The sequence below is a fragment of the Sinocyclocheilus grahami genome, unplaced genomic scaffold, assembly GCF_001515645.1.
Source record: "Sinocyclocheilus grahami isolate Dianchi unplaced genomic scaffold, SAMN03320097.WGS_v1.1 scaffold250.1, whole genome shotgun sequence".
Taxonomy (NCBI): domain Eukaryota; kingdom Metazoa; phylum Chordata; class Actinopteri; order Cypriniformes; family Cyprinidae; genus Sinocyclocheilus; species Sinocyclocheilus grahami.
This window is the reverse complement of record NW_015505429.1, coordinates 100,382-111,697: the sequence shown is the minus strand read 5'-3', so window position 1 is coordinate 111,697 and position 11,316 is coordinate 100,382. Positions and strand designations below refer to the sequence as shown.

At 39.8% G+C, this 11,316-nt stretch overlaps 1 protein-coding gene across 1 annotated transcript in view; it reads left to right on the top strand.

Annotated features, from left to right (window-relative positions):
• The first annotated feature begins 470 nt into the window (after positions 1-470).
• Positions 471-11,316, top strand: part of eef1g (eukaryotic translation elongation factor 1 gamma) — a 26,459-nt gene continuing 15,613 nt past the window's right edge. The window contains exons 1-9 of the mRNA XM_016289601.1: positions 471-551; positions 1,301-1,459; positions 1,541-1,604; positions 2,571-2,713; positions 2,799-2,942; positions 8,744-8,873; positions 9,671-9,899; positions 9,985-10,157; positions 10,348-10,472. Of these exons, the coding sequence (XP_016145087.1) occupies positions 540-551; positions 1,301-1,459; positions 1,541-1,604; positions 2,571-2,713; positions 2,799-2,942; positions 8,744-8,873; positions 9,671-9,899; positions 9,985-10,157; positions 10,348-10,472 (1,179 nt within the window). The 5' untranslated portion in view covers positions 471-539. The remainder of the gene's footprint in view (positions 552-1,300; positions 1,460-1,540; positions 1,605-2,570; positions 2,714-2,798; positions 2,943-8,743; positions 8,874-9,670; positions 9,900-9,984; positions 10,158-10,347; positions 10,473-11,316) is intronic.

Genomic DNA, 11,316 nt, shown 5'->3' with positions numbered 1-11,316 from the left:
TTTATCATTGCAGGGTGGCTGTGTCCACACACTGCTAAGATACATTTATATGCAAACACCATGCAAAAGTGAATTTTGCATCCGATGTCTACTTTAAAATTGAAATACAATCTTAATTCAAGTGATGAAGGATTTCATAAGTGTGACAGTAATCAGTGCTGAGTGCTACTCTAAGGTTCACCCTGCCTGCTTTACGTGTTTAAAAATGCTGAAAACATTACAAGTCAAATGTAATCAGTTACATGACTTTAATAAAGTAATTGAACTAGTTACACTACTTATTACATTTTAAGTAGGGTAACTTGTAATCTGCAACCTATTACATTTCCAAAGTAACCTTCCCAACACTGAGTATTGCTTATCTTTAGTTCATTTGCTCACATGAATCTGATACTTTCCAAACAAAATAAACAAATGTATAAAGAAGAAAAATCACGTCCAGCTTGCACTTTCAAGTCTTTATTGCGTATTATTTCTGCGACAGGCCTGGCTTTACGTCAGCACCGCGCGACCCGTTCCTCCTTTCTCTCGTCCTGAAGATGGCGGCAGGGGTGAGTAAGATGGGAGAAAACCCTTATTACAGCACATCTCAATCCACAATCACCCCGTAATCACGCCGATCGTTATATCTTTATGCGTTGTGGTCGAGCCGTATTATTGTATAGCCTCTTTTAAAGCTGGCTTGATGATTATTTTAGCTGTAAATATTCCCCACAGCCCTTTATAAGGTGGATAGAGTGACAGAAGCGCAGCGCTGCGCTCCTTTGTGCCACGTTTCCCTTGCGTTCACTCCGCTTTAAACACTTAGTAGAGTTTGACAGAGTGTCGTGTTATTTATTTGTAGCTTCACATTAAATATATGAAAGCGAAGCGCATGTATCAGCAGCGCGAGCTGGTATAAAAGCGTAACGTTAGTGAGTTGAGAAGCATTCATTGCGACATTTTTAAACTATTTACATCCAATTCTGAAATCTAGTGTTGATGTCAAATAATTTTAGGGCTTTAAAAGTCTTACTCGAAGGTTTCAAAGCTTAGCTCCACCAGATGGTTCACAAATAAATGTACTGAAACGTCCAGTGTTGGCTCTCTATTAGTGTATGCAAACTGTTTATAGTGTGTGAGGTCATTTATTTCAGGGAATTGACTCAGCTGTGTCCGCCTGAAGTGCTGTGTAACGCTCTGTGAGTGCTCATAATGAAGGGACCGCTTCTGTTGGCACTGAGTTTGTGTTACAGATGACTGAGTCTGAACGAGCAGCATCAGTTTCAGCAATGTGATCTCAAACCTTGTGTTTCTGCAGACTCTCTACACATACCCAGAGAACTGGAGGGCCTTTAAGGCTCAGATCGCTGCCCAGTACAGTGGGGCTCGTCTGAAGATTGCCAGCACCTCCCCTGCCTTCACCTTTGGGCAGACGAACCGATCCCCTGCTTTCCTCAGCAACTTTCCCTTGGGCAAGGTCAGTATTCTCATGCCTTTTTTTTAATGCATGTGTTCTGTATGTAGATGGAATTTATTAATGTTGTTTTTGTCCATTTAGGTTCCTGCTTACCAGGGTGATGATGGCTTCTGTCTGTTTGAGAGCAATGCCATTGCTCACTTCTGTAAGTAAGCTTTATAGGGCGTATTTGTGTTTGGCCACTTCATGCATTTCTTTCGATTGGATCGCGATTTGTTAAAAGGGCTCCATTCGCACTTTCACAGAAATGTTTATCCTCTAAACAAATATAAATCTTTAGTTCTTTTGGTATATTGGAATTCAACAAAGGTGTTGCATTGCATTCATCCTCGGATTTCAAAATCAAAGGCCGCAATAGGTGAGCGAGAGCGTGCATTCAGCTGTTTTAATGAAGATGACTGCGTGTTGAGCTTTGGGATGCGACGCCGAACGTTTTCCTAAACGGATCCTAAGTTGCATTGATTTTTTTTTTCCCTGACGCAATAGTGAGGAGTAAGTTAGGGTGTGTAAAGGCAGTAGCTGATGTGAGTTTTCTTGTGTACGCTAATTGAAGAGCATGCATTTGGAACTCGTATACCAGTAATTCAAATAGTTCAATGTCTTTTATTAAAGTGTAAAGATAAAAAGGCAATCACAATATGCATTCATTGCTGGAAAATGAGCAACATTATAACTGCCGTTTATTAATCGCATTCATTTATATGAAAAATTTCCATTGCAAAATTTGCCGATAATTGCCTACACGCACGATTTGCAGAAACCATCCGATGCCTGCCACACATGTTTTCAGAGAGCACATATTATAATAATATTTGTGTTTTATAGGTGTTGATTCATTTGTACGTATTGCATTTGATTTTAATGTGACCTGCAGTTTATGAAGAGGGATGCATTCGGAATTTTCTTTTTTTTGTGTGTGCATTCGTATGTTTTAATTTTATGAACTGTTGTATGTTCAAATTTTAAATGAGGTACCAGGTCTTTTTCACGATCCGAGGAAATGCCTGAAGTGGCCAAGTGTTAATAGGCTCATATATGAACTATTGTGATTCTTTAAAAAACGTTTAGTGTTTTATTACACACAATTAATGCTGTTGTTTCTTCCTGACAGTGAGCAATGATGCCCTTCGTGGCAGCACTCCCCAGGACAGTGCCCAGGTGCTGCAGTGGGTCAGTCTGGCTGACTCTGAGATCATCCCTCCAGCTAGTGCCTGGGTGTTCCCCACCTTGGGTATCATGCAGTTCAACAAACAGGTTAGCTTTGAATATATTTGTGTAATGGTTTCATCTGTCAGGAATTGAATGGTTTTTGTAAGTCTGCACTCTGTCTTGTTTGTAGGCCACAGAACAGGCTAAGGAAGAGGTGAAACGCGTCCTCGCCATCCTCAATCAGCACTTAAACACTCACACTTTCCTGGTTGGGGAGAGAGTCAGTCTGGCTGACATCACTGTTGTCTGCTCTCTGCTCTGGCTTTACAAACAGGTGAGTCTGCAGGGTGCCATGAAAACCTGAGCTGTGACCAGGTTGTATTAATTAGGGATGTGGATTCACAAAATAGGCCAATATATATCTGGGCCCGTATTTATCAAGCCTCTGAGAATTACTCTCATGAATGCTGCTGAGAATTGACTTAAAGGGGTCATATGATGCTTTTTTTTAAAGATCATTATTTGGTGTAACAGAATATGTTGACATGCTTTAATGTTCAAAAACACATTATTTTTCAAATACTGTACATTATTGTAGGTCCTCTATGCCCCGCCTCTCTCAAATAGCCGTTTTAGAGGGGCGTGGCAGAGTCTTAACTTTGATAAAGAATGTCTCTTTGAGTTTGTGACTTGAGTCTTTGCAACTTCAGGGATCTTATCTATGCACAATCAACTTGTAACACTCCAAAGAGAAAGAAACTTGAAATCGCATCATATGACCCCTTTAAGTGTAAAAAAAACTTCTTGGCTCAAAGCTGCGCTTAAAAGTTAGGTATCAAGCATCTCAGTCGTAATTTAAGCGAAGTGTAGGACTAAATCTTAAGTGTCAGTCTTAGTTGATTCACGACACGCCACAAACGGGGATTTTGGATGACGAAATACGCATGGACCAATCACTGAATAGATTTCCTTATTTAAGAATATTCTCCGATAAATTTGCATTGAGTGGTTAAATTCCTAAGAGGAGTTTACATTCAGCACGCATTTGACAAAGAATTTAAGAGAATACATTATGGTAAGGAAACGAATCGTCATCACAACCTTCAATTTAGGGTTGTGCCGGTAGACGATAGTATAGTGTATTGACGATAGTCAGAGATATTGCCTGTTGCTGATTTCTTTGACGACAGCAAGACGATTATTATTATCCGTCAAAAATATAGGCGCCTATCTTTAATGATGCAGCGTGGAGAGCCGCTTCAGAAACTTGCCGCAGCGCGGGTGGTGAGTAGCCGGGATCAGCTCCGGTGTCCGTGTCGGAGCCGTCACGTGCCGCGTCTCGGTCTCTTCAGCGCCATCACAAGCCCCTACTGGCAACTCCTAACCACTTGAGAGACCTCTCGAGCTGTCTCAAATAACTGCGAGAGTATGAGTGATTCTTAGCTTTAAGAAATTTGATAACTTGCTTTTATACTTGAGTTTGAAAGTAGGAGTAAATTTAATGAATTCTCAGCACTTAAGACTAAAATGGCACTTTGAGAAGCTTGATAAATACGGCCCCAGATCTCATCTTAGTTCACCTGGAGCCGGTTGCATAAAAGCTTGAGACTAGTTTTAAAAGTTAGTCATCTCATTCCATAATTTTCTTTAATTTAGTTGCGTTGCATTGCAGCTGGCCTCTGATATTAGTGATTTTTAATTTTCGGAATATATCTATTGAATATTTAAAGGGAAAGTTCTCCCAAAAATGAAAATTCTGTCAGTACTTGCCCTCATGTCGTTCCAAACCTGTAAGACCTTCGTTCATCTTCGGAACACAAATTTAGATATTTTTGATGCATTCCGAGAGCTCTCTGACCCTCCCATAGACAGCAATGTAATTAACACGATCAAGGTCCAGAAACGTAGTAAGGACATCGTTAAAATTATCCATGTGACATCAGGGGTTCAACCGTAATTTTACGAAGCTGCGAGAATACTTTTTTTGCGCAAAGAAAACTAAAATAACGACTTTAGTCAACAATTCGTCTCCTCCGCGTCACCCTATAGCGGCATTTTTGAGAGTATCACATACGTAATCAACGTATGCTGTTCGGTGTCAGCAGCACCGTACGCGGATATGTTGATATTTACGCTTTGATCGGAACGTAAACAACGTATCTACATGCGTTGTTCACGTATGTGATACTCTCCAAAATGGCAGGAGACATTGTTGAATAAAGTCATTATTTTCTTTGCGCACAAAGTATTCTCATAGCTTTGTAAAATTAGTTGAGCTACTGATGTCACATAGACTATTTTAACGATGTCCTTACTACGTTTCTGGATGTTGATCGTGTTAGGATCCTTGCTGTCTATGGGAGGGTCCAAGAGCTCTCAGATTCCATCAAAAATATCTTGGACGCAGAGATTAGCTCCAACTTGCCTTAACACACCTGACTGGAAGTTTCTATGCCTAGTAAGAGCTTGATTAGCTGGTTCAGGTGTGTTTAATTAGGGTTGGAGCTAAACTCTGCAGGACACCGGCCCTCCAGGACCGGGTTTGGACAGCCCTGTTATAAAGGCTATAGTGTGTCTTAATGGTCTATTTTGTTGAATGTCATCTGTTCATCACCCATTGGCTTGTTGAACCATTTTAATGACTAATGTGCAATACATGTACTTAATAAAGCTCCAAGGTATTAAACGGATCAAACCTACCTTATATAACTTGTATTAGTGATTTAATAATCAGTTACATAAAGGGATAGCCTCTCTCAAACGCTTCGTTTTCTACAAAGTCCCTCCTTCCGACAAGCACAGTCTGCTCTGATTGGCCAGCTGACCCAGTGCATTGTGATTGGCCGAACACCGCAAGCACTCGTCGGAAATTTAACGCCGCTTACCATAATCGCAAGCTTCAGCTTTCAAAATAAATGTAAAGACAGTAAATAATGTCATTAGTTTTACCATCAGTTCAAGCCTGAAAGGGGAACAGAGTCACGTGACAGACACAGTGATGAAGCTGGTATGTGTTTGCAGTACACAAGCCACAGTTAAGACAGGTGACTCCACTGTGATGTGACCCTGTCTCACACACACACACACACACGCGCGATGCGCAAAACTCCGCATTTGAACAGTCAATAGCAAAAACTTAAAACTAATAACAGCTGATTCAGTGATTCAGAAGCGCCAGATTGTCATAGCAAAGTCAGAATTACCTCCTCTCCTAGGTTCACGAAACGGTCGTCCATAAAATGCATTGCTGTTCTGTTGTAAGTCATCTTAAAGATTCCTAAATGCATCTACTTCCGGAAGGCCAAATAAAGTGCTTTTGCTTTCGCCTAGAAACACACAGCGTCTCGCTGACATGGCTGCTTCAACACTAACTGCGGTTACTGAAACCACGCCTTCTTTCTTTGCGTGAACATTTGGGTGCATTATGCAAATATTCCCACATAGTGACCTAGATATGTGGGGGCGTGTTAGAACGAGCCGTTTTAGGGGGGCGTGGCAGAGTCTTAACTTTGATAAAGAATATCTCTGAGTTTGTGACTTTAGTCTTTGCAACTTCAGGGATCAGTATTTATCAAGCCTCTGAGAATTACTCTCAAGAACGCTGCTAAGAATTGACTTAAGTGTAAAAAAACTTCTTGGCTCAAAGCTGCGCTTAAAAGTTAGGTATCAAGCATCTCAGTCGTAATTTAAGCGAAGTGTAGGACTAAATCTTAAGTGTCAGTCTTAGTTGATTCACGACACGCCACAAACGGGGATTTTGGATGACGAAATACGCATGGACCAATCACTGAATAGATTTCCTTATTTAAGAATATTCTCCGATAAATTTGCATTGAGTGGTTAAATTCCTAATAGGAGTTTACATTCAGCACGCATTTGACAAAGAATTTAAGAGAATACATTATGGTAAGGAAACGAATCGTCATCACAACCTTCAATTTAGGGTTGTGCCGGTAGACGATAGTATAGTGTATTGACGATAGTCAGAGATATTGCCTGTTGCTGATTTCTTTGACGACAGCAAGACGATTATTATTATCCGTCAAAAATATAGGCGCCTATCTTTAATGATGCAGCGCCGAGAGCCGCTTCAGAAACTTGCCGCAGCGCGGGTGGTGAGTAGCCGGGATCAGCTCCGGTGTCCGTGTCGGAGCCGTCACGTGCCGCGTCTCGGTCTCTTCAGCGCCATCACAAGCCCCTACTGGCAACTCCTAACCACTTGAGAGACCTCTCGAGCTGTCTCAAATAACTGCGAGAGTAAGAGTGATTCTTAGCTTTAAGAAATTTGATAACTTGCTTTTATACTTGAGTTTGAAAGTAGGAGTAAATTTAATGAATTCTCAGCACTTAAGACTAAAATGGCACTTTGAGAAGCTTGATAAATACGGCCCCAGATCTCATCTTAGTTCACCTGGAGCCGGTTGCATAAAAGCTTGAGACTAGTTTTAAAAGTTAGTCATCTCATTCCATAATTTTCTTTAATTTAGTTGCGTTGCATTGCAGCTGGCCTCTGATATTAGTGATTTTTAATTTTCGGAATATATCTATTGAATATTTAAAGGGAAAGTTCTCCCAAAAATGAAAATTCTGTCAGTACTTGCCCTCATGTCGTTCCAAACCTGTAAGACCTTCGTTCATCTTCGGAACACAAATTTAGATATTTTTGATGCATTCCGAGAGCTCTCTGACCCTCCCATAGACAGCAATGTAATTAACACGATCAAGGTCCAGAAACGTAGTAAGGACATCGTTAAAATTATCCATGTGACATCAGGGGTTCAACCGTAATTTTACGAAGCTGCGAGAATACTTTTTTTGCGCAAAGAAAACTAAAATAACGACTTTAGTCAACAATTCGTCTCCTCCGCGTCACCCTATAGCGGCATTTTTGAGAGTATCACATACGTAATCAACGTATGCTGTTCGGTGTCAGCAGCACCGTACGCGGATATGTTGATGTTTACGCTTTGATCTGAACGTAAACAACGTATCTGTACATGCGTTGTTCACGTATGTGATAACTCTCCAAAATGGCAGGAGACATTGTTGAATAAAGTCATTATTTTCTTTGCGCACAAAGTATTCTCATAGCTTTGTAAAATTAGTTGAGCTACTGATGTCACATAGACTATTTTAACATTAGTCAACAATTCGTCTCCTCCGCGTCACCCTATAGCGGCATTTTTGAGAGTATCACATACGTAATCAGCGTATGCTGTTCGGTGTCAGCAGCACCGTACGCGGATATGTTGATATTTACGCTTTGATCGGAACGTAAACAACGTATCTACATGCGTTGTTCACGTATGTGATACTCTCCAAAATGGCAGGAGACATTGTTGAATAAAGTCATTATTTTCTTTGCGCACAAAGTATTCTCATAGCTTTGTAAAATTAGTTGAGCTACTGATGTCACATAGACTATTTTAACGATGTCCTTACTACGTTTCTGGATGTTGATCGTGTTAGGATCCTTGCTGTCTATGGGAGGGTCCAAGAGCTCTCAGATTCCATCAAAAATATCTGGGACGCAGAGATTAGCTCCAACTTGCCTCAACACACCTGACTGGAAGTTTCTATGCCTAGTAAGAGCTTGATTAGCTGGTTCAGGTGTGTTTAATTAGGGTTGGAGCTAAACTCTGCAGGACACCGGCCCTCCAGGACCGGGTTTGGACAGCCCTGTTATAAAGGCTATAGTGTGTCTTAATGGTCTATTTTGTTGAATGTCATCTGTTCATCACCCATTGGCTTGTTGAACCATTTTAATGACTAATGTGCAATACATGTACTTAATAAAGCTCCAAGGTATTAAACGGATCAAACCTACCTTATATAACTTGTATTAGTGATTTAATAATCAGTTACATAAAGGGATAGTTTGTCCAAAAATGAAAATGATCTACTCACCCTTGTGGTGTTCTAATGCTGTATACCCTTTTTTTCAGACCACAAAAGGAATTTATTTTTTAAAATAAATGAATTTTCATTTTGGTTGAACTTTCCTATCATATTTATAGTATTATATTTCAGTTTGACATTGGTATTTTCGTTCAAATGTTTATTTGGTCCTCAGTTGAGTGTAATCTGTTCAGGTTTTGTGTTTGCTGATGTCTTATTGTGTCTTTCATCTTCTAGGTTCTTGAGCCTGCTTTCCGTCAGCCCTACCCCAATGTCACTCGCTGGTTTTTGACCTGTGTCAACCAACCTCAGTTTAAGGCTGTTTTGGGCGAGGTCAAGCTCTGTGAGAAAATGGCTCAGTTTGATGGTACGTTTCTCAAACCTCCTTGCTGTGTAGTTTTTGCATTTCAGCCTGAGCTTGAATTGAAGTGCAGAAAATCAGTCTGGTTTCATGGTTATCAGCACAGCGTCATCAAGCACAACCAAAGATGTTTCCTAAATCCATAATTTATAGGTCATCCTACCATTGTGGTGACAGATACTGTAAACCACTGTAGAACATTCTTTAGGCTTAGTAAAATATTGCCAAACCCTATAAAATTATATAACGATGTACATTCTAAAAGCAACTTAGAAATACATTTACAATATTATTTTGCTAGATATATAAAGCTTTTTCCCATTTACCAGAAAAAAAGAAACTAATGTAAAATATAGGCTTTTATTTTGTGTGTAGGCTTTACATTGGATATTTTATTAGTATATGTAATGTAACAGTTTGTCATATCCCTCTTACCCCAGCGGTTTGAGGCCTTGAGGGCTTTTTTTTTCTCTCACATTTTAACAAAGATAATGCTGTGATATTGAAGCCAGTAGAACCTCAAGCAGAAGCGCTACAGACCTCAGCTTCCTCCAAAATAACTGAATGCACAAAACTGACGCAATATCTTGGGTGTTATTTTGGAAGTTGAAGTGTGCATAGAAATGTGGTTGAGTGGGGTTTTTTTGTCTTCAGAGAAGATATAAGCTTGCATAATAAAGCTCAAATAATATTCCTTATGTCTTACAGAAGCATACATAATAGTGCAGCAGTTCTTGGCGTTTTAATATCTTTTTCAATATTGAGTGCAAGTGTGCTTTTATTTAAATTCGTCATTTCTCTAGCTAAGAAGTTTGCTGAGATGCAGCCGAAGAAGGAGGCTCCTGCCAAGAAGGAGAAGGGTGGTAAGGATGGAGGCAAGCAGCAGCAGCAACAACAACAGCAGCAGGAGAAAAAAGAGAAGAAAAAGGAGGAAAAGAAAGCCACCCCTGCTGAGGAGGAGATGGATGAATGCGAGGCTGCCTTGGCTTCTGAGCCAAAAACCAAGGACCCATTTGCTCACCTTCCAAAAAGGTACTTGATACACACTTTAGAAATAGCTACTTTTTGAGAGTTTGTTTGCGCTCTAATCAGTATGCCTTTGTCCTCGTGTCACTAGTTCTTTTGTCATGGATGAGTTCAAGAGAAAATATTCCAACGAGGACACCCTGACCGTGGCGTTGCCTTACTTCTGGGATCACTTTGATCGCGAGGGCTTCTCAATCTGGTACGCTGAGTACCGCTTCCCTGAAGAGCTGACCATGTCCTTCATGAGCTGTAATCTTATCACCGGTACGGTCGGGTCACATTGACTTTTTGATTTCATTTTGTTTGATGTATCTCTAAACAAAGTGACAGAAGTGTTCTTACTTGTTCTTCCAAGTTTATTCTTTCCAATTCAGCGTGTACTACTTGCGCAAGAGTGTAGCGTTGCATAGTTTTTCCACAGTATGTACAAGTACACTCTTGCTCTTTTCCTCAGGAATGTTCCAGCGACTCGACAAACTGCGTAAAAATGCCTTCGCCAGTTCCATCCTCTTTGGTGCGAACAATGACAGCTGCATCTCTGGTATCTGGGTCTTCAGAGGCCAGGAGCTTGCATTTACTGTGAGTGATTCACATGCATCCATAAGCCTGTTTTTTGTCTTTTATGAATGTTTATTGATAGACTCGGGGACAATCGCCTTATATAAAATGGATGTGTTAGATAAGGTATTGCAACAATTATTGATGCCAGATTGTCTAGTGTTTCCCAATCAGTGGGACTTGTGTACCCCGTCATCAACAACAAACCAAAAATTTTATTAGTTTCAGGGGCAGATTTAGTGATTTGGGGGCCCCAGGCAAAAGTGACTGTGCATGGTCCTTCTTGGGTCTTTCACAAAAACGAGTGAGCGCCATTTAAAAAAATTAAAATAGGCCCTATATAATATGCACTGTTGCTTGGTATTAAAATTATAGCTTCAGATGCATGATATTTGTAGGGCCCTATGAAATCCGCTTTATTTTTCCCAAATTAGCCTAAGTTTTATTTTTTCCAAAGTCTTTTTTTTCGTTTAAATTTTTCTGGATGAGTATATTAAATTAACAAAAAACATGTCTAATCCATTAAAATAATGGAACTTGTTTAATTTAACAGCAATTTAGCCCTATTAAAAGTTTAACAAATTACATTCTTGGGGCCCAAATTCTGTGCTTTCCATTAAAATTTTTCTGTATTCCATTTTAATGGTTTAATCAAAAACATATCTAATTAATTGAATTCATAAAAACAACTTTATTAATTTGTATACGATAATAGGGCCCTATGAAATTATTTACTTATTTGTTTTTAGAAATTCTGTGTTGTGTATTTTCATTTTTCTGTGTAACGAGCAATGTCACGGAATTCGTCAAATATTGAATGAATAAATCAAATGCAATTCAGTACACTTCAATCAAACCGCGATAT